The following is a 23,461-nucleotide window of genomic DNA, read 5'->3' as shown; positions in this document are numbered from 1 at the left end:
GAAAACTGGCAACTAAAAAGGATGAGGGCAGAGGGGCGAGAAAGCCGAGCCATGGGAGTAAGGGCAAAGAGACTGGAATGTACAAAGGCACGTGAAGAGGAGAACATAGAGGATTTGGGAAGGGAGGGGAGGACAGAAGAAAAGGGAGGAGAGAGAGAAAATTACAACTAGAACTCTATGAAGAAAATAATATTTTGAAAGAATAACCTAATAGCTGTATACAGGCTGCACTCAAGCATTGAGTACCAGGGGCGGGGGTGGGCAGGTGGGAGGCAGGATGAGGAGGTAGCTGGAGGGTGTGAGGGCTGGGCGGGGAGCCAGGTCTAGAGGAAAAGATACACCAGTCCAGAGTGAGACAAGGTCAGAATCAGGGCAGTTTCACTAGAACTGGAAAGAAAAAAATAAAGGAAAGATACAGGACAGAGTAACAGGAATGATAGGATTTGCTAGCAACTGCCAGCTGACGTTCCAGGTATTTTCTGAACATCTTTTGCTGAAAGAAAAACTATTGGAAGGTTTGTTTTATTCATTTATAACCGACTAGCTGATCATCACGCACAAGTAATTAAGCTATCTGTGTCTTCTTTCACTCTTTAAAGTGACATTTACCCAAAACACCGGAGTGCTACAAAACTTAATATGTAAAAGAGCTTAAAGGTCTTTGGACAAAACTCCTTTATGTGTCTAGTCTACTCTTCATTAACCAAGTGATCAGAAAGCGGTTGACACAAAAGACCATGGATCATACTTGACACACAGTAAACCAAAGCACAGAAGTTGTCTGAATTAATTTTAAAAAACAAAAACTGGCTACCCAACTAACCCCTAGAAACCCCAGAGCTACCCCTGACTAGTAGGAATTAGTGGTAAAGACTGCAACAGTTGCCGCTGTAATAACCACCATGTGTAAAAGTCATCAGTATGCCAAGTGCTGTGCTTCCAAATTCTCACAAGGGCGTTTTAAGATACGTGTGATCCCCATTTTACAGATCAGAAAGCTCAAAGCTCAAAGTGGTTAAGTAACTTAGCTAAAGGTCACTGCAATAGTAGGGGAGAATGTTAGGTCCATCCGATTCCAAAAACAATACTTTTGCCACACTTCATACTAATGGACAGGGGAAGACATACCAGCTTTAAACAGGGCTAGGTTCGTAAATCCTAGCTAATGACCCTACCGTAATTACAAAGATCTGTCACATATTTCCACCAAAAATTATTAAGTTTCAGGAAGAAACAAGATGCTGAAAACTCCCCCTCCTCCTCATCTAAGACACTCTCAAATATATTCTCTTGAAAAGTTCTTAAATATGCATTGTAAAAATCTTAGCGATTCACATGCTTATTTAATATATATGACATTCATCTATGTATCCATCCATCCATCCACTGTAGAGTCAGATGTCTATAGGACACAAATATGAATTAGGCATATAATAAGTACTATCATTACCTTCCTTGAACAATGCCATGCAGAACTAAGTACTTATTAACTCATATGTGATGGATATTCATTAAACAACAGCCTCAAGAGACAGGTGGGGTATATATGAAAGAACAAGAGATGAAGAGTCAGAGCAAACATGAGGACAGGAGTCATGTTGGACAGGAGTCATGTTGTATTCATCTTTGCTTCCTATCTTCAGCGAACTGAACTATCCCAAAACTATCACTAGCCGTGTAATCCTGTCCAAGCCCCTTTATTTCCTTACAGCTTAGTTTCCTCGCCTGTACAATGGTGGCAATGGTCTCTCCCCAGCCCATCTTGCTGAGTAGCTAAAAGGAATAAATAAGGTCACGTATGTCGAAGGCCAGGCAAATCAAAGTAAAAGAAAATATGAAAGCGTCTTCTAATAAAGATTGTTAGTCAAGTCTTCCCACAGAATGGCCAAGGCCCTCACTGTTGCCTTCACTTTTTCCTGAAGCCTCTAAAATCTAAAATGTAGGCTAACAACAGCATGGTCTTCCTTTCTGGGTCACAATGAGTTGGAAGATCTAATTTTATATTTTGGCGATGCTACAGACATTCAGATCGATCAAGTCCTTTTTCAGCCTCTCAGGTCTATGGGCCAGGTATCATATTTTTCTTTGATTAGTCTTATACCATGCTCACAGATGTGTCACATTAAACCTCGGAACTTCTTTTAAAACGGAAAAGAGTTTGACAATGGTGGTGGTTTTATATAGGACAGGATAAGTGTCTAACTTTTACCAAGGAAAGTCATTTCTAAAAATGTTCCAGTGGTTATCTCCTTGCCTACCCTCCTGCCTCAGTTGAGAAGTCAAATATGAAACCAGTTACCAGTTACTGGGTCTGGTAAATATTTCATCAATTCTACTGCTAAGTGATTTTACATAAATTCCTTTCACCAAATTAACATTTCAGCAAGGCAGTTAACGAGTCCATAATTGTAATCAACTCCTGGGTAATGTAATATTATCCAGAAGATAGAGGTCATTTGAAGACCAGAAAGAGGAATGAGAACCAAAACTAAAGATAGACTGGCAGATTCTCAATCTTGATGAGAAAATTCAGCATGGCCTGCCGCCCATCCAGCATTTCTTCACAAGCAGACTCTGGGCATGAGTGATAGGTTTTTCCACTGTAGTTACAATTTCATTTCACAAGGTAAAAGGCTCTCTCGTCCAAGTATAATAGGAAAACAGAGAGCCTGTCTCTCTGTGAATTACTAAAACACAGTTTTTGAGAGCCTATTTTGTCATGTCGAGTAGAAAGGCCACCTTGCACACTCCCTCTGTACCTGTCCACTACAGGGGCAATAAGCTAGTGTAATAAGAGGTGAAGCAAAAAAGACCAGCTGGGCACAAAATGGTCCATAATACAAAGGCTCTTGGAAAAAGAGGAGTATTTACTTCCACTTTTTGGCTTTAGATATTTGCTTTTGGGTATGATCCATGTAGAGTTTTGGTACAGAAACTGAACGTTAATCTCATTAATCTCCAATGAGATGTGTCCATAAGGAACAAAGTTATTTAAAAAAATCAAAAAACAAAAAGATAAGAACAAGATGTAGTAAGCAGATGGCTTTTTAAAAAAAGTCATTTCAGGGGCACCTGGGTGGCTCAGTCGTTAAGTGTCTGCCTTCAGCTCAGGTCATGATCCCAGGGTCCTGGGATCGAGCCCCGCATCGGGCTCCCTGCTCGGCGGGAAGCCTGCTTCTCCCTCTCCCACTCCCCCTGCTTGTGTTCCCTCTCTCGCTGTCTTTCTCTCCATCAAATAAATAAATAAAAGCTTTAAAAAAAAAAAAGCATTTCAAATAGGATTCCTTAAGAAAAATGAACCAGTCTAGATTCAGGGAATATACCTGATTTATTGGAACAAATCTGGGTTTAAAAAAAAACACAAAAAACTTTTTTCTTTTACTCCTAGATTAGGACAGTGATTAGATATGGCTCATTTAATGCAGACGAATTTTAAAACACAGACACAATGGTCTTTTTCTCCTTTTAAAACAGTTGGCACAGAGCTACCTAGAATAAACCTGGACTCTTAATTTTCTCCCAATCCTAGATCAAACTAATATGAAGGAGAAAATGCACTCGTTCAAGATTCATTAAGTACCTACTAATGGCTAAGGGCACTATATTGCCACAGGGGAAATATCCAAAGCAGGCTACAACCACCCTAGTCTTCCAGGGACATAGAATTCACCTAAAACTCATAAACAAGATCAAAAGTTATATTAAGAGGTCCTTTTCCTAGATTGCCATTTTGGCACTTTTTACCTGACCTTTCTTCAGAGCATACTTAAAAGGCTCCAGAAAAATGGGTGACTTATCTGCACAGATTATCAGACATGTTGGACTACTGATGAGAAAAAGAAGTACCTTCTCTTCAGTGTAGTTTTGATTCTGGAAATATCGAGATGAGAACAGCTCCCAGCAAAGCAACAGCTCAAGATACACAAGTCTTGTTTTTTTTTTTAAAGATTTTATTTATTTATTTGAGAGAGAATGAGAGACAGAGAGCACGAGAGGGAAGAGGGTCAGGGGGAGAAGCAGACCCCCCGCTGAGCAGGGAGCCCGACGTGGGACTCGATCCCGGGACTCCAGGATCATGACCTGAGCCGAAGGCAGTCGCTTAACCAACTGAGCCACCCAGGCGCCCAAGATACACAAGTCTTATTAGACAGTGTTTGCAGGAAAGCACTAGAGCAATAACCAACTCCGTCCCAGTCCAATTAGAAGAAAGCCCTTAAGAGGCTCAAACCCTTCCCAGCCCTATTCCTGCTCATTAACACTGGGGCTCTAACACATGGCACCCCTGACTATTGTACACACCCCCTGGGACAATATGGTGTGTTGCAGTCAGTTTGTTCCACTTTAGCTTTCTCAGACCCAAACTGCTCAAATTCAATTGATCCCTGCTGGTCTAAAAAAAGTCTGTCTGCTCTTTATTTTCCAATTCCCACAGTAGTCCTTCACAAAATCCAACAGGACAACTTTGCAAGTCCTCCTGGCTTTCTAGAGTCTAAGAAAACTAGGCAGTTGTTTAGAAAGGAATAGCGCTAACAACCACTTCCTAAAATTATCCCAGACCAAAAAAAAAAAAAAAGAGCTGTCCTATCAGCACCAATGATCTCCTCTGTAACTAACAAATTTCTCCCTTCCCGCATATTAGTATGCAACCCACTGTAATAATGCCTTAGGTTGACATTATTACAATGAGACCTAATTTTTCTGAGTCACAAACAGGTGGAGACAAAGCAGACTGTGAACAAATTGGGTGTATTCAATATATATATATATATATATATATATATATTTTTTTTTTTTTTTTTTTAAAGAATAGAGCACTGACCTGGGAAGCAGTAGTCTTGATTTTTTTTTTTTTTTTTTAAGTAAAGTCACGAGCCTGATATCCTGGTTACTTTGTAGTGATTACATGAGCACATCAGCTTCTAGCATGTAAGGAATGGCAATTTCCATTGGCAAGATACAGGCCATAAAAATAAACTCGAAACACACTCGGATCTCCACATCTGTTAAAAGCTTACCCATCTCCCAATGCCCAATTCCCTAATCACCCCCAAGCCAGAAATGACTCACACCTCAAAACTCCAATGGCATTTCATGAGCATAATACTCCAAGGGCACTTACCACACATAGTAACTTGTAAGTAGGTGAGTGTTTTTGCTCGACTGGAGTTATTATTTCTTGTTTCCCCAATAGGACCCAACAGGGCTTATCACAAAAAGGAGGAAGTCCAGGGCGCCTGGGTGGCTCAGTTGGTTAAGCGACTGCCTTCGGCTCAGGTCATGATCCTGGAGTCCTGGGATCGAGTCCCGCATCGGGCTCCCTGCTCGGCAGGGAGTCTGCTTCTCCCTCTGACCCTCCTCCCTCTCATGCTCTCTGTCTCAAATAAATAAATAAAATCTTAAAAAAAAAAAAAAAAAAAAAAGGAGGAAGTCCATAAATGCCGTGATCTACCACAAAGACTTTAGAAAGGATTCCACTGACTTGTCACTCAAGTTGAGAATGCAGCTAATGACATACAAAAATAGGATGCTTATGGATTTGGTGCTGTGGTGATTTATTTTTTTGTTGGTGGTAAAAGGGGTGATGAGCCACCATCTGGGGTTTTATCTTCCCCTTGTTTTATTCCTCCTTGTTCCTTTAGGCAAAATGAGGAAATATGGCTTAAACTGGGCCACAAAAACTGTTTGTTTAGCAGTACCTTAAGAAAATATCTTTAAATGTACCTTCGATTTTATGTTTCTGTAGAAACACTCCAAAAGGTTCAAAAAAAGGACTCTAAACATATTTAAATGACCTACTTCAAAGGAAAAATGGTTCTAAAAAGCAGTATTTCTAAAAGGCAGCAGCTGTTGGATCCTACCTTGTGTTCCCTTCTAGCACATTCAGAGTGACTCTTCAGTAGTGTGTGAGGGGTATGCCCCTCCCTCTCTGCCCCTCACCCCCAGAGATGCTCTTCACAGACCAGAATTCCACTCTGCAGCAACCGATGGCTGGGCTCCAGCCTCTCAAGGGGGGAGACGAGGCACAGAAGCGCTGACAGGCCCTCACGAGCAGCAGTGATGCAGAGCGCCAGAATAAACTCTGAAGCTGCTTCTCACAGTTGAAAGGACGGGGCACAAGCTGTTCTCTCGCAACTCTGCTTCTTAAGGTTACAACAAACCAGCCTCTGATCCAATTAAAATCCCTATAGTTTACGTTTTCTCAGAGGAGGACAAAGCAAAGATGACCTGGGCTTGCCGGGAACACAACCAGCCACGTATGGTCTTGGTTGATAAATGAAGAGTTAAAAAAGATGAAAAATTAAAGTCATGACTGCCATGAAATTGTTTATTCATGGTAAGGTGTTCAGGGCAGTTACAGCTGTACAACAGTAATTGTTAACAAGCGTCTCCTGAAGAAAAACCTCCATTATAGATCACAGATAAGACAGGAAGCAGAATGCATTGCTACTGGGAGATCAACGTCCCGAAATGGTAGAGGATGTGTCAGACGCAAGTCAAGAGGGCCTACCCTTTCCTGAAACCACTTTCAAGAAAAACTGTACTTTGAGGACGATGACATTTACCCTAATTGCTGCAGCTAATTAAAATTAGGTAATTAAAAAAATTTCAAATGCACTTTAAATTGGATGTAGGGCATAATTAAAAACCAGATTTTAAAAAATATCATTAGGGCAGTAGGGTGAAGGTTGGCATACTAGAGGGGAAAAAAAAAAAACAAAAACGCAGTTTAGCTCTCAGAAAACAGGAGGGAAATGGCAATCTGTCAAAGTTATTACAGGGGGACTTGTTTTTTTCCTTTTTAAAGACCAGAACTTAACAACTTGGAACATCTGTGCCCTTGCCTTTCCCAAGTATGCCGATGTCGAACAGCACTTCTTGTGTCATTCTTTTCCCCAGCAGGAACCAGGCTGGTGAATCAGCAAAATGTCAGGATCTTCGGAAAGCTGCTACTATTACTTTGAGTTAGCAGGAACAGAAAAAAGAATGAGAGCTGTGTTTCCAGAAACAACTTGGTTATTCCTGTGTGAATACACAAGGTAGCAGATGACACTGTGCAACCCTGTCAGGGATGTAATAAATCCTACAGGGGGAGGGCTCAAGATGCACTTGAAACAACACTGGACTGGAAACTGGGGGCGCCCAGAGGGCCAGCCTCAACTTCAACAGTTAGCTGTCCAACATCTGGACCTCTGATTTGTCACTAAATAAATAAGGCACTGGGCTAAGTCATCTCTCAGGTCTGTTTGGATCCTGAAAATCTACCATTCTGTAGGTAAATTAAAATGTAAAGTCATAACTAGAACTCCTTCTACCTTACTAACTCTGTGAGGACTAGTTAGTACCTTGAATAGGGCTGATCATATGGTAGACACCCAAATATATGTTTATTGACTGATGCTGCTTGAACATCCAGTCTAGTCCATGGTTCCTCGGGGTCTAGTACAGTGCCTGGTACATAATAAGCACTCCAAGCATGTCTACTGCATGAATTCATGAGACCCTATACTAAGCTGATCCAGAAACAAGCTAATCAACCAGGGTTCTCGTACAACCCAGAACCCAGAAGTAAACCCTGAGGAACACATTCAGCAACCTGGGGACTGACAGAGTGATTCTTAATACTATCTAACCTTACAAGTCTCAGAAATGGCTTAAGAGCACCGTTCAAGAAGCCTGCATTAAAATTATTCACTGATTTATTTCTATGAGAATTATCAAGCAGGAAAGAACCTAGTGAGACATGCTCTCAGGAGAGAGATTACCAGGAAGATGAAAATAACATGAAGCAGCAGCAGATTCCCCGTGAATATCACTCAGGCAGACTAACTAAATTTGTCTCCTACCTTCGGAAATCTGGATTCAAACAGAAAAACTACTGGAAGAGAATCTGCTTTAATGAACATATTCCCGACCAAGGGCACATCAAAAGCCGTTTGCAGAAAGCTGCTGCACATCTGAGAGCAAAGACAAAGTATAAAATGGTTTTGGAAGTCAGGTTCAGATTCAGGTAAAAGTAACATCCACTAAGTGCCTACTGTGCATCAGAAACTGCTTAGCCCTCACATGGTCTCCTTTAATCCTTCGTAACAATGAAAGGCAAAAGTTATTAACTCCACTCCTGCAGAGGACAATACTAAGGGCTGGAGGGGCACCAAATTTCACACTAGAAATGAAGCTAGGAGCCAAAGCTAGATCATCTGTTTAGGTCTAATGCTCGTTCAACAAATATTATGTGCTTCTGTGCACCAAGCCTTTTTTAAGGAATCGGGAACGTAGCACTGGACAAAATAAAATTAAAATCCCTGTCTTCCTGGACATTCCAGTGTGCTTTCTACCATGGTTCACTGCCTCCTCCTTTCTCAACTCCACTGGGCCGTCTGTTAGCAGAATGATGTCTAGATCAACAGATTCAAATCCTATCTGGCCTTGCCACTATAATGGACCTGGAAAATCAAGACCCTGAGAAATTAATGCTATTAAGGTATGAACAGATACATCACAATGAATTCCAGTACCGATAAGAGAAAACAGGACAATTAAGGATTGCCCAAGATTTAGTCATAGATAAAAACAGATTTTCAAATGAGTAAAGAGCAGCATGTGTTTCAAGACGGGAGATAATCAGAATGAAAACAGAACACCAGACGTGACAGCAGACATCAGCAGAGACAGGCAGGAGACGAGAGTCAACAGTATTCCCTCACCCTGTCGGCCTTCCTACTGAGGACAGAGTGAAAGGATATCTGTATTATCATGTCCAAGTAACCCAAGGAGAGACTGCACAGCATTCAGCTCCACCAGGAGGTGGTACAGGTCTGGCATGGTGGCCACCACGTGCATCTCCTGAATGATGTCATTTAGGTCCAGCTCGGATTCCATAAACCTAGGAGGGGAAAACATGACAGCGTCAGTGAAAGGAAAGGGGTACTTATCAGCACTGAGGAGCAAATAGCAACATAATCCAGACAGAGAAACAATCTGTCAAAGTGTCTGCAACAGACCAACCAGGAAGTACACTCATCCAAACACCATACTGTCACACAATTTCCTTGAGAAATCGATTCTCTCATTACAAAAATCAATCTTGGATTCAGATCTCATTACAGGGTTCCCCTTACTCTTGCAGTCACAAGTTGCCTTTTAGAGGCTCCTGAAACATTTTTAGCATTAAATGACCTGCCCACCAGTCCTGTGGATTAGCTACCATTACCACTGTGTTGCCCTGACATAGTTATCCAACTAACCCAAAAAGGGTTTCTCTTACCTGCCACTTCAGATCAAGGGCCAATTATTCCCCTTACCCAAAGGACAATGCTGAGATTTTCCTGCCATCCAAAAATACCCTGCCTTCCTCCAAACCCTCTCCCTTCAGTAAGCTGATTAGGGGGCAGATTCCAAGTAAAGCAGCAGGATCTCCAGGATCCTGTAATCACCACCACACCTTACAGAGCATGATACTCCACTCACATTTCCACACCCAAACCTTTTAACAAACCTATGCCCAGGCGCTAAGAACAAAACTGCTCTGCATTCACCTTTCCCAGCCCTCCCCCGCTGTTTGACATATCAGAAAAGCCCAGTAAGCCTTTGATGAACAAGACAGGAAGGTTTGCTCTGAGGAGGAAGTGAGCCAATCCATGTAAAGCAACTGAACAATACCTGACTGAGAGTAACTGAGGACAGATCTGAAAGGATATCTGTATCATTGTGTCCAAGTAACCCACGGAGAGACTGCACATGCTTGAACTCGAACTCATGACCCTGAGATCAAGACCTGGGCTGAGGGGCACCTGGGGGCTCAGCCAGTTGAGCATCTGACTCTTGGTTTTGGCTCAGGTCATGACCTCAGGGTTGTGAGATCAGGCCCCGTGTCAGGCTCTGCAGTCAGTGTGGAGTTTCCCTGAGATTCTTTCCCTCTCCCTCACCCTGTCCCTCCCCCTGCTCACACGTGCGCTCTCTCTCTCCCTCTCCCTCTCTCAAATAAATAAATAAATAAAATCTTAAAAAAAAAAAAAAAAGACCTGAGCTGAGACCAAGAGTCAGACACAACCGACTGAGCCACCCAGGCACCCCAGCAGTGGTTTAACAGACTCTGGAGTCAGACTGCCTGGGTTTGAACCTGATTTAGTCACTTACTTCACTTCTCCATGCCTCAATTTCTCATCTGTAAATAAGATCATAAAGTTCCTATCTCACAGGTCTACTGTAAGGAGTAAATGAATAAATAAAGCACTTAAGAAAAATGCCTGGCCTATAAAAAGCACTACATGTTTGCTCTCATTTCTTCTCCTGCCACTGCTGTTATTATTATGTCTATCTTCCCTTCTAGAATATACGCTTCTTAAAGACAGAAATTATATCTTTTGTCTCTATATATCCACAGATGCCTGCTTAATCAAATGGCCTCAATTTAATTTTATATCAGTGTGCTTTAATTTAAAAAAAGAAAAGGAACATAAGCAGGGACTCTTGAAGTTACATATGCCTCATTCAGACGCTGAGGGGCTGGGCAAAAACCACCTCTCCAAAAATCTGGATTCTGCAAGGAACAAAATCTGGAGACTATAGTTCTTTAAAAACATGCCTGTATTTCAGACAATATCCTTATCACTGTTTTTCCCCATTACTATTTTTAATCATAACATTTATATATATTTTTTCTAATTATAAAATACTACTTTCTATAGAAAACTGGGAAAAGACAAGCTTTCAAAAAATAAACAGAAATCATCCATCCATTATCTCAGTGACCAGAAATAACCACTGATAATATTCTGGTAGGTTTAAGTAGTTTTTCTCAACTCATAGCCTACCCCCCCCCACACCAAAAAAAGTAGCCTACATAGTATACAGTTCTATATTCAATTTTTGCCATTGTTGTTAACATAGGCTGAACAATTTCCCTTATCATTAAGCATTCTTCTACAACAGGAAAAGCCAGTATCGAACACTTGTCATTCCTTCTCCTTCCATGGCAAAATCCCTCATTGAACCCAGTGCCCTTCCCTGCTGAGCCCAGACATGGCTTCAGAATCCTTCTCAACACAGTGTTCCAAGAAGAAACCACCAATCAATCCAAGAGCGGGTGTAGGAGATTAAGCCTATCTGAAATTCTAAATAATACATTTTAAAAAGCTACATCGTATTTCCTTACGTGGATCTATCATAATTTATTTTACCAATCCCCCTTTGTCATTTAGATGGTTTTTCAATCTTTTCCCTTACAACAAATGACACTACGATGTATGTATTCATAATTATTGTTAGGATAAATTCCCAGGAAGGTGCCCAGTCAGAAAGTATGCATAACTTAACAGATTTTGCTCTAGCCTGCCAGAAAGGTACCAGCAGTCTATGAAGTGCCTATTTCCCCCACAACCTCCTCAAAACCAGTATTATCTATTTAAAATCTCCTCCAATTTGAGATGAGAAATATAACTTATTTTTTATTTTGCACTTCTGATATTAAGTTAAAATTCTGTTAATGTTGTTTCTCCTTTGACCATTTTTATATCAGGGTGCTCATCTTATTTGCTGATTTATAAGCACTCTATATATTAAGGAAATTAATCTCTGCCATATGTTACAAAAAAATAAACCAATGAAAAATATTTGCTCTTTAATTTGTACATTGTGCTTTTTAACATAAAAGTTTTTAAAAGCCTAAGTAGTTAAATCTTTGCTTTTATGAATTCTATCTTACATGCACCCTGAGTAAGGTTTTTCCTACACTAAGATCAAATATATTTTATGATATACTATCTCTATGTTTATATATATTTAAATGTTTAGGAGTAAGTAAATCTGAGATATATTTTAGCATATGATATGGGGCAAAGATCTAATTTTATTTTCTGCAAATGTTTGGCCAATTGTCCCAATACCATAACCTATCCTTTTTTCCACAGATCTGAAGAAATACCACCTCTATCATACACTAAATTTTAATGCGTACTCTAATCTTTTTATGGGTTTTTCACTCCATTTCACAGATTTGTTTGCAAATTCCTGAGCCAGGACCACACTTCCACATTATCATGGCATATTTTACCTGTTACCACAAAACATTCTGTTGTTCTTCTTTTCCAATGCTTCCTTGTCTATTCTCACCTGCTTATTATTCTAATTTCAAAATTACTTTTCTCAAAATTCCAGTTTTTTTAAGGCTGCTTCACTATGCTTACAAATAGATTACCCTTTTAGATCACTAGGTGCCTTATCACCTAAAGCATGGAAGCCAAATCAGAATCATGACTTGGAAGGGCTGGCATAGAATTCAGATATTGGGGCAGTAGATCTGTATAATCTTTGAACCTAAAAGGCTCAGCAAATCCCTAAGGCTTATTTGCCTTACATGAGTAGTACTAGAGAGTAACTTGACAAAAGACTTTTACAGTTCATTGGGAAGAACTGACAAGGGCACTGAATAGTACTAAGCAAAGTCACGTTGAGTACAAGGAAAAGGTGTGGGGACCTGGGTGGTATAATCAATGAATGAATGTGAGCCTGAAGAGAAGCCTCTGGTAGTATCCCACAGGGCTCCATCCTTAGGCCTGTTTTTTGTTTTTTAAAGATTTTATTTTTAAGTAATCTCTGTACCCAATGTGGGGCTCAAACTCACAACCCCGAGATCAAGAGTCTCATGCTCTTCTGACTGAGTCAGCCAGGTGCCCCTTAGGCCTGTTTTTGATGAACTTAAGCGAAGATATATAAACAGCAAACTTAACAAATGTCATATAACACAAAGCTTATAGAGACAGTGAACACAGCAGCTGACAAAATCATTTCAAAAAGTTCCTGACAAGCAATAATGATGGGCCAAATCTAACAGGAGGAAAATTACCTAGGATCCACTCCGAGCACTGCACTGACCCATAAAGTCAGGTACAAATGCATGGGTGAGAAAGATATGGTTTAGTAAGAGCACATGTGTAGAAAGGACTTGATGGTGTTAGTCAATTGTAACTGCAATACAAATCAGACCATGAGATAGTTCTGCCAGGACGGAAACTACTACTCCTTCATCTCTGGACACCCAGCACCAGGCACACTCCCTAGCCCACCAAAGAAATCTAACAGATACCTGCCAAAGGAAGGAGCAGAGGAAAGCAGTTGCCACAAAAGCAGCTGTGGTCTTAGCCTGCTTAGAAGAAAATACAAGAGTTATCATGCAGATCAGATAACCCTTAAGGTATATGACATCTGTTGCGGGAACCATACTTTATTTAGGAGGGCTATGGAAACTAATTTGGGGAAGCAACTGAGATTATAAGGAGTCTAGACATCCTCTCATAAAAGAATGTGTTGAAATTCTTTTTCATTCCAAGTTGAAATCTTATGAGTCAGAGCTGCCAAAGATGAAACAGGTTTCTTTGTAAAGTTAGATCCTTGTCACTGGGGGTAATTAATAAAGGGTGACATGAAAAAAAATCAAGAAGGAGAAGGGAGAATGGACTGCACCTTTCAGTCCCTTCCAACCTGGAAATTCTTCTTCCAACTATGCAGTTTTAACCCAATGTTTTTAAGTTTAGAAAGTCATAAAATTATCAAAACAAAACCAACAAAACAAGCAAAAAGTCAACTGTGAGCAGGGAAACATCACAAAAATACCACTGGGGCCCAATGTTACATTAATAATGAGCTAGAGTAGGAAACCCCTGGACTTGGGAATGAGACTGACCTGGGTTACACCCCAGCCACAACATTTATAGGCTGTGTAACCAAGAGCAGTGTGTTAACAAGCATTCATGGGGCACATACTAAGTGCCAGTCACTGTGCTAGGTACTGAGGAAATAACAAATAACAAAACAATCCCAGCTGCTGTCCTCATAGAGCTTCTAGCAAGGCACAAATCTAAACAATCTATTCAATCTATTCAATGCAATTAATTGTAAGGATGTCTAGTGTTGCCCAAGAAAACTGTTATTGGAACAAAGAACATGGAGAATATTAACTAACCTATCTCTAAACTTCAACTTCCTTAAGCTTCCTAGCTGAATTATAGTGAGGATTAAAAGAGATAATAAATATAATGTGCCTAATAACAGTTGGCACATAGCAGGTGCTCAATAAATCTAGGTACCCTCCAGTCTGCTCTGCTATAACAAAGAAAATTTTCTTCTCTTTTGGCTGACCAAGAATAAGCCTCCTCATTTAAAGCACACACTACAATATTTGTGAAGGACTGACGGTCTAGGGATTAGGCATACCTTTAACAACAGCTGATGCACAGCTGGAAGAAAGGATCAAGTTAGAGGTCAATGGGAAAGCAACAGAGCAACATATTAAAACAGTAACCCAGGCTGAGGCGGGGTCATCAATTCCATCTGGTATGACAGAGAATATTCTGCTCGTCTGCCCATGTACATTTGCTTCAGACCAGCATGATGTTCTCATTCAACCACAAGAGTGAATATTAGCAAATGATCAGTGAAGTCAAAAATACCAGAAAAGCAACAGAAACCAGTGAGTTCTCCTGCAATCATAAAACCAGCTATCAATACATAGGAAGCATGAGGTTTCTTCCACCCAAATGAATCAGCAATTCTCAAAGTGTGGTCCTAGGACCCCAGGGTGGGGTAGGAGCTGGCCGGAGATCCTTCAGGAGTCTATATGATCAAAACTATTTTTATGGTAAATCCAAAACATTATTTGCCTTTTTCACTCTCATTCTCTCAGGACTGTATAGTGGAATTTTCCAGAGGGCTGCACAACACGTGGTGCTATCATTGCCCTGAGGGCTAATGAAATGTGTGCTTGTATATTCTAAAATTTCCTAAGATAAGCACTTTGGGGTACTCAATAATTTAAGAGTGCAAAGGGGTCCTGAGACTAAAAAGTTTGAGAACCAATAAACTAAGTAATTCCAGCCCTACAAAAATGAAGAGAAGGAGAGAAGGAGCACACTCTACTCTTGTGATGTTCGGGAGAATGATCACACAGTGCCAAGTAGACGCTGCATAAGAATTGTCAATTGAATCTGAAATGCAGCCAAATGAAGAGAGGCATTTTTGGGTATGCAATCAAAATGACAATTGCATATATGGGAAAATAAATTTGAACGTTTCTGATCTCAACAGGAAAGTTTCATTCAACTATGCTCTAGCAATTTTCATCTTAATTGCACCTCGCTGGTCTAGAGAATTATAAAAGACACTGCACCAGTAAGAATTCAAGAACTCAAGGTTAAAACACAATGCAGTTTCCTACCTGCTTTTAGATATGAAAAAAAAATGTTCTTTATGCATAATTTCAATTTTTGAATGTTGTGACTTAAAAACTAAAATAGTGTATAAATTTGTCTGGATGGAAAACACTGTTGTTGTTGTTTTTTTTAATGCAATAACATTTTCTTAAAACCACTTTATGAATTGTAACACTGGAGCATCTGTGGTACCTAAGAAGTAGAGGTGAATATAACCTGCAGAAACTCACTGCTCTACACCGACAGAAGTATACCTAGAAGTGGAGAAAGGCAATATTGGCATTCCAAAAAGTACTGTGGTTCTTAAATTTCTAATGTTATCAACCTATAGCATAGCTTTCTCATAATGTATCCTCAGGTTCCAAGCATTGGGAATGTAATATGGATGACCTCAACTATGTAAGATCTCTCCTGTTTACTGAGCACTTACAGTATGGCAGGAACTATGCTAGGTACTACAAACAGAAACAAATAAGACACAGTCTACCTCCTGAAAGGCACAGAGTCTAATGCAGGAAAACCACTGAGGAAGGAAATAACAATAGAACAAATGACAAAGATCACATTCACCGTGGGCAAAAATTTAGGGAAAGAGACCAGCTGGTAGAATAAAAGGCCAGGGTATGGAATTTGGCAGGAGCTATCAGAGTTTAAAATACATCCCCTTCAATTGGAGAATTCAACACTTAGGTATCTATCCCACAGAAATAATGCACACTAAGACATTCACTGCAGCATTGTTCACAAAAGTCAATATTTAAAATAACCAAATATCCATCCAAAGAAAAATAGTAAATAAATCATGGTATCTCCACACCATGAAACACACCGCACCAGTCACAAAACAAAAGGTAAACACGCATGGAAAGATCTCCTGTTATGTAAGTAAAACCATCAAGGTTCAGAATATGTATAGTATGATTTAGGTAGGGGGAAAAAATTACATATGTAAATATATGTACAGAAAACAATCTAAAGGAATACTCACAGAGACTATCTCCGGGTAGTGTAATGGAAAGGGGGTCTGTGCAGTGAAGGAGAACTTTCATTTTTTATTTTATTTATGCACTGTTGGGTGTTTTTTATGACAGTCTGTTCATGTATTACTTGTATAATCAAACACACCCATGCATACACAGACACAATGCAGTATGACAAGTGCTACGATAAGGTAGAGGTCAGCACAAAACTGACAGAACTCTGGTGTTGGGAAGGCTGAGCTCTGATCAAAGAGGGTTGCAGCCTGGGTCCAGTTAATGAGATTCTCCTCTCTCTATACCTCCTCATCTACAGCACAGAGAGGATGTACTGAATCACATTAGCCTCACGAGGTTGCCATGAGGACTCTATGCCCTCTGATACCTCTGTGCCTTTGTTCACACTAATCACATTGCCTGGAAGGCCTTTCCATGTTCTCTTCTGCCTATTAAAATAAAAATCATTCTTCAAGGCCAAGCTCAAATACCACCTCTTCTGTGAAGCCCTCAATAGCCCCCAACTTGGTATTCATGGCTTCTTTCCCTATGCTCTAACAGCACTCTGCTTCTATCTCTTTAAAGTATATTTCCTTCTACCCTGCATTTATAGTCAGTCTCCCTAGTAACCTACAAACTGGAGTACAAAGACTGTACTATTCAACTCTTAATTGCCTAGGGGCCTTGGGCCTATTAAGATTTATTAAAAGTGTATGTCCTGAGAGGCAGAAAGACAGGGAGGGAAGAGAGATTTAGAACATTAAAATCTGTATAAATATGCAATTCCTTTAGTTAGAATTCATTTTTTTCCCTACCTAAATCATACTGTACATATTCCACACCTTGATTTTTTTGGTCACATAACAGGTGATCTTTCCATGTTAGTACTTGTCAAGATGGACTGAAAGACACCAGATTCCTCATGACAGCACCTCACAGTACACGGAGGTGCTGGTGCAGTGACAATCACGTGAACTGTCATTCAGTGAGCACTTACTGTGTGCCAGGCACTGAGCCAAACACCTGCCATCATTCTCACTCAATCTTCACAACAACCCTGTGAAGGAGGTTTTATTTCTTTATACAGATGAGATACCTGAGGCTAAAAAAGGAGAAGTGACTTACTCAAGGTCATGTAGGAGTCACACCCATATCTGTCTAACCACAAAGCCTTTGAAATTTTCTCACCAGTAAAGCTATCACTAATGACAGGCATGGTCAGTTTTCTTTGCGCCTTGAGAAGAACAATGCAGAAAAGAGTTAACATAGTAGACCTGATCTTTTTTTTTTTTTTTTAGTTGAATTAATTGACATTTATTTTTTTTATTTTTTATTTTATTTTATTTTTTTATTTTTTTATTTTTTATTCTTATGTTAATCTCCATACATTACATCATTAGTTTTAGATGAAGTGTTCCATGATTCATTGTTTGTGCATAACACCCAGTGCTCCATGCAGAATGTGCCCTCCTCAATACCCACCACCAGGCTAACCCATCCTCCCACCCCCCTCCCCTCCAGAACCCTGTTTGTTTTTCAGAGTCCATCGTCTCTCATGGTTTGTCTACCCCTCCGATTTCCCCCGCTTCATTCTTCCCCTCCCGCTACCTTCTTCTTCTTTTTTTTTTTTCTTAACATATATTGCATTATTTGTTTCAGAGGTACAGATCTGAGATTCAACAGAGTAGACCTGATCTTTACAAGCATCTAGTCCTAGGGCTGGTATCTGGGAACTTGGCTTTTGAAAGGTTCCCTATGTGATAGGGTGTTTTGCCCACCTGGAGCACTTAACTTCTGCTTTCCCTCTGGGAGTGTGGAATTTTGATAGTCATGCTGACAGAGAAGGCCTACATAACTTGTTTTCAATAAATATCTTGGACTCTTAAGTCTCACTCAAATGCGCTTCCCTGGACAGAAACACTACACACGTGCTGATGTATTTCACTGTTGGAGAAAGGAACATGTCTGCGTGTAACCCAGGCAGAAAAAAGACAAGGAGCCTATACATGAATTTCTCCAGAGTCCAGCCTTATCTGTCTTTCCCTCTTGCTGATCTTGTTGTGTGCCCTTGAGTACCACTGACTCTGAGCCCTATGAGTCTTTCCAGTGATTTCCCAAACATGTGGGTTGTCCTGGGACTCCTGACACAAATCACAAAAACCAAAGCAGGCAAAACAAATGAAAAACAAAACAAAAACAACAAACATAACATGTAGGAGGAAAGAGGGTTTCAGCAAAACAGAGCCTTACTTCTCTGGATTGTCTGGAAACTTGATCCGCAACTCTTGGTTTTTGTATGATCTTTTTTCAAATGTAAGGATCATTTTCTTCACTGAGCTCTCATCTAGTGGTTCCTCCTGGTATAAAGGAAACAAACAGCAACAATTTCAGTCCAAAGGGATTTCTCATTCACTAATCACTACTTCTTTTCTATGGCTCTTTCATGCCATTCTGCCACTCACCTTCCTGGGTTAAATATACAGTATATACTTTATCTCCCCCGCTGGAAAGAAGGTTAAGGGTCTAGATCACATGCTATGTTGTATCACTCTGTCCCACAACTAGCTCAGGAAGCTCAGTTTAAGGTTTTAAGACTAGCTCATTCAACAAATATTTCTTGAGCATACCGTATGGCATGGAATAAGCAACAGTATTAGATAGTTTAATTTAATATTTACCCATCCTTCTCCTTGTTGTACAGGTAAGATAACACTCAGGTTTAAAAGAACTCGTTCAAGGTCAAACCCTGAGTCAATGACAGTGGACCTCAATCTTTGGGAATCCCCACACCAGGGGTCGACAAACTTCAGTCCACAGGCCAAATCCAACTCACAGCCTATTTTTGTACAGCGAATACCATAAGAATGCTTGTTAATTAGCAACAGTCACTGCTTTGCATTTCTTACACATTACTGTTTCAGGTCCTTACCAGCTACTGGGAAGGAAATCAGAGAGGCCCGATATAACATCAAGAATTTAGTAACCTCACTCAGGGGAGACATAAAAAACTAGTAGATCATACAGTTTTCTTATTTCAAACACTGGAATAATAACTACAAAGGTAAATAAAATGAATTTTTGTAAACGGAATCATTTTCCCCAAAAAAAATCAACAATAAAATTTCAAGAATGTTTTCTCCTCAGTTTCTTTTCAAGGTTAGAGTCACGTGCTACAGTGCACTCTGCCTCTCTGACACCCAACTCCTGGCTTCACAGCTTTTGTGGCCACTGACCACAACTCACACCTAAAAGCAATACAAAGACTGCTATTAAGAGAACCAGAAACTGATCCTTCTGGAAAGCACTGAATCATCTCATAATTGTATAAGTACTCAAAAGTGTTAGCTATTATTTTATTAAATTTCAATGTTCATATGTTGGGTTGTTTTGTTTTGTTTTGTTTTTGTATATTCAGTTAGCCAACATAGGAGTTATCTATAAATTCATTTTGGGCATGACAGATTTCTTAGATTCTATCAATGACTCCTGGCCCCTGAGGACCTCTGTTGGACTCCCACCCCATGCCCAGTATCTGTAGCTTAAAGAGAAACTTCACAAACTGAACTCAGTGCCCCGGCTCAGTCAAGACTCAGAGTCAAGCTTCACTACTTACTAGGCACGTGGTGATGTTACTTTGCTGAATATAATCCTCAAACCCTCATCAAGTCCAACAGACTACCTCACAAGTCTTTCTTGAATTCATCCACTTGGCATTCAGAATAAAATTCTAAATCCTTCACATGACCCATATAAAGAAGGTATGGCAGGATCTAGCCCAGACAATCTCTCCAACCCCAAACCAGAGTAAACATCCCTTTCGGTGGCCCATGTCTACTTGTTCACTGCTGACTCTCCAGTGCCCATCACAGTGCCCGACACACAGCAAGCACCCAGGGAAGATGTGTTGAAGGAAGGCAGGCAGGCAGGGAGAGAGGGAGGGCGAAAATATTACCTGTCTCTTTCAAGGTCATGGAGATGACCTAAAGAGATGAGGTGCATAGAACTGTTTTACAAACTACAGGACACTACATTAACATAAATGCTTATTGTTACTACTAGCAACAGGCACGATGCACCCAATGCATCACGAGGATTTCACTAAGTAATCTAAATTTTTAGGAAGGGTTAAATCACTTTCAAGCAACCTCAATCTCCACTTCTTTTCTTTCCCTTAGCTAACATCTTGCCCACCCTGCAGGAAAAAAAATGTAATAGTGTTAATACAGCTCTCATAGGATCCCCCAAATCCTAGCCTCTCCAGGGTTTGGCCTTCCCTCTTTTAATTTCCCTCCAATGCTGGGGGAAAACTGAATTATCAGTCTTAGTCATCGACTAAGACTCCAATAGCTCAACGTCAGAAACCAGAGGGAGATTTCAGAAAGATGAATGCTGGTGATATAGCACAAAAAGGACAATAATATTTTACAAGTCCACATGACTTTACAGGGGCAAACATCACTTGTTTTTCATCAAATGGGACTTTGGTGGCAGTGAGAAAATAACTCCTGGACTTGTAGTCTTCCATGTGTCATTTTTACAAAGCGATCTCTTTTTCCCTTGTCCCTTAACAGAAGGCCTGGTCCCACACTACATTTCTGTCTCCCAGGCTAGAAACCACTTACCCATGACAGCTACTATCCTAATCCTCCAGTACCAGCCTTGCCCTACATGGGAATTATACCTGCCAATTAACTGCTGCTGCAGGGCTAACAGACTGAGCCGAAGCTAGTGAGCAGGGAGGGAGGGAGGGAGGGAGGGAGGGAGGGCGGGCGAGCCGAGAGGGAAGGAAGGAGAGAGGATGTGCTACACACACAGTTTGTCTAAGCCTAGCAGGGCTGCTGCCCTCAGAGAGGAAATTCAGGACCCTCTCCCACCACAGATTTCCAAAGTGTCACCATCTTTTGGGGGCAGACCCCCAAATTAGCACTGGTACAAATCCTAATGAGAGAGTTACTGTCACAACACAGTAAAGACCTTTTTGGAATATGAATCCATTTTTTTTTCCTTCTCAGATTCACACTCCAGCTTCATTTTTTAAATCCAAACTTAGCATCATGTCTTTCAGGGAACCAAAAAACAGCTGGCTCTTAAGAATCCATTTCCATAATTCATTTTTAACAAAATGCCAGGGTGAAATAACATGCAAGTTAACACTTACGGATATAAAAAGACACTTAGGTAAGGTCATTTTATTTTTAATCACTGGTATTTTACCTCTACTCTTTTTAGCTTCATTTATTCATTCAATAAATATTTATCAAGGGCCTACCAAGAGCTAGGCACTGCACTGAGTGCTAGAGATACAGCTGTGAACAAAACAGAGCCAGTCCCTGTTTTCATAAGAGGTGGGGGAGGGGATAGCAAATGAGTAAAATAAACAAACCAGGATTTCAGATCACGGTAAATGCTATGAAGACAATATACTGACCAAAGTGATAAGAGAATAACTTACTGGGCTACCCCAGAGATAGGAAAGGCTTCTCTGAGGAGGAAACATCTGAACTGAGACCCAAATGAGAAGAAAGAAACCCGCCATGCAAAGCCTTACAGGAAGAGCATTCCACAAAGGGAATAGAAGTCAAAAGGTCCAAAAGTAGGAATGAGTATGCCTTAAGGCATCTTGAGGAACAGCAAATAGCACCTCTTTTCCTAAACTGTATTTCCTCAGTTACACCTAAATACCTAATCTCTTAGCTCCACCTTGAACAGAATTCTCCACCTTTGCTGCTTTGCTAACGCCATCTCAACTGAAAAGCCTCCTTCCACTAGTGTGATCAAATGCCACTCCTCCTTCAAAGACTACCGACTACATTAAAAAATGGAAGTGCCTTCAGTGTGCCCGGCCTAGGAAGCCTCCCTGACCCTCCTCAGTCAACAGCGACAGCCCCACAGTCCAGTGCTCGGGCCTCGATTAGGACACATAATCCAGAAGAATTTAAAAACTCTATCTATAATGATCTTTACACTTTGAAAATGCTTCCCAACTCCATCAGCGCACTTCACCTTCCCGTCAATACTGTGCAGTAAGTATTCCTCACCCTGTTTAACAGATGAAGCTGAAAAGCTCAGAGGAATGAAATATTTGACCTAAAATGACACTCTACAGACACTGCGTGTCAGGGCCAGCCTCGCCTGCCACCTTACCTCTTCCTCTTCCTCCTCGCCCTCTCTGTCAATAATCTGCAGCAGTCTCTTTTTGTCATCGTCTGTTTCTTCTACCACCACCATTTCCTCTTCCCGATAGCGGCCACGGTCTCGGGGACCAGCCTGCCTCCGACGCATTTTCAGCTCTTCCTCTTCATCATCCCGGGGACGTTTTGTGCCCCTGTTAGGCTGAGAACGAAAAAAAAGAAACACAGGATTCCAGAGCTGGAAAAGACCTAGAAGGGCACACGTAGCAGACATTATAAAAGCTTTCAAGGATTCACTGATGAAAAGCTCCATACAATACGATTTCTCCCACAAAATGAAGTAAAGCTCCAAGTGGTCATTTTTTCAGACCCGTAGTGATTCTATAAATACATGACTAAAGTCACCTACAAGGTAGTTGGCTTTTTCTTTTTTTTTTTTAAAGATTTTATTTATTTATTTGAGGCAGAGAGAATGAGAGAGAGAGAGCACATGAGAGGGGGGAAGGTCAGAGGGAGAAGCGGGCTCCCTGCCAGCAGGGAGCCCGATGCAGGACTCGATCCAGGGACTCCAGGATCATGACCTGAGCCGAAGGCAGTCGCTCAACCAACTGAGCCACCCAGGCGCCCAGTAGGCTTTTTCTTTTTACAGAACTTTTTTAATATGCGAAGTTTTATCACTTCACAAAAGTTGCTGTGTATATAGAAATCACAGGGAACACAGCCACGCTGAGATGGGTTAGGCTCAATTTACTAGTTACAATACAATTCCCGACACCAATCCCTTCACATGGTTTTAATTCATGTCTATGAAAGACTCCAGTCACTCACAAGTAGTTCCAGCAGAGAAGATTACCTATGTAACACCCAAGGGTCTACTGGACTCCGAAGTCCTACTTTATGGAAGAATAGGGTAGAGTAAGGCCCAGAGGGAGTATTACCCAGAGTCCCAAAGCCAGCAGCTGCACTGAAAACACAATCGGCACTTCCGGGTCCGGGGCTCTGGCTGCCACACTGTTAGGTCCTCGTTTTGCCTTTGACGCTGCAGTCCACGGAGGCGTTCTTAACAGCGGCCTTCCATTAAATTGGAATAAAATGAAGCACTACTGAAATGGGCTTCAGAGCTGAGGAGAAACAGCACCGCACCAGGAAT

At 40.9% G+C, this 23,461-nt stretch overlaps 1 protein-coding gene across 1 annotated transcript in view; it reads right to left on the bottom strand.

The window, feature by feature from the left end:
- Positions 1–23,461, bottom strand: part of CTNNBL1 (catenin beta like 1) — a 162,482-nt gene that overhangs the window by 104,251 nt on the left and 34,770 nt on the right. The window contains exons 2-4 of the mRNA XM_064573155.1: positions 22,325–22,513; positions 18,431–18,537; positions 8,745–8,884 (exon numbers count right to left, since the gene is read on the bottom strand). Of these exons, the coding sequence (XP_064429225.1) occupies positions 8,745–8,884; positions 18,431–18,537; positions 22,325–22,513 (436 nt within the window). The remainder of the gene's footprint in view (positions 1–8,744; positions 8,885–18,430; positions 18,538–22,324; positions 22,514–23,461) is intronic.

This window comes from Mirounga angustirostris, unplaced genomic scaffold (assembly GCF_029215605.1).
Source record: "Mirounga angustirostris isolate CCGP_5_RB_7025 unplaced genomic scaffold, mMirAng1.0.hap1 SCAF_10, whole genome shotgun sequence".
Lineage (NCBI taxonomy): Eukaryota > Metazoa > Chordata > Mammalia > Carnivora > Phocidae > Mirounga > Mirounga angustirostris.
Note: the sequence above shows the minus strand (reverse complement) of the source record. Positions and strands in the feature narration are given on the sequence as shown.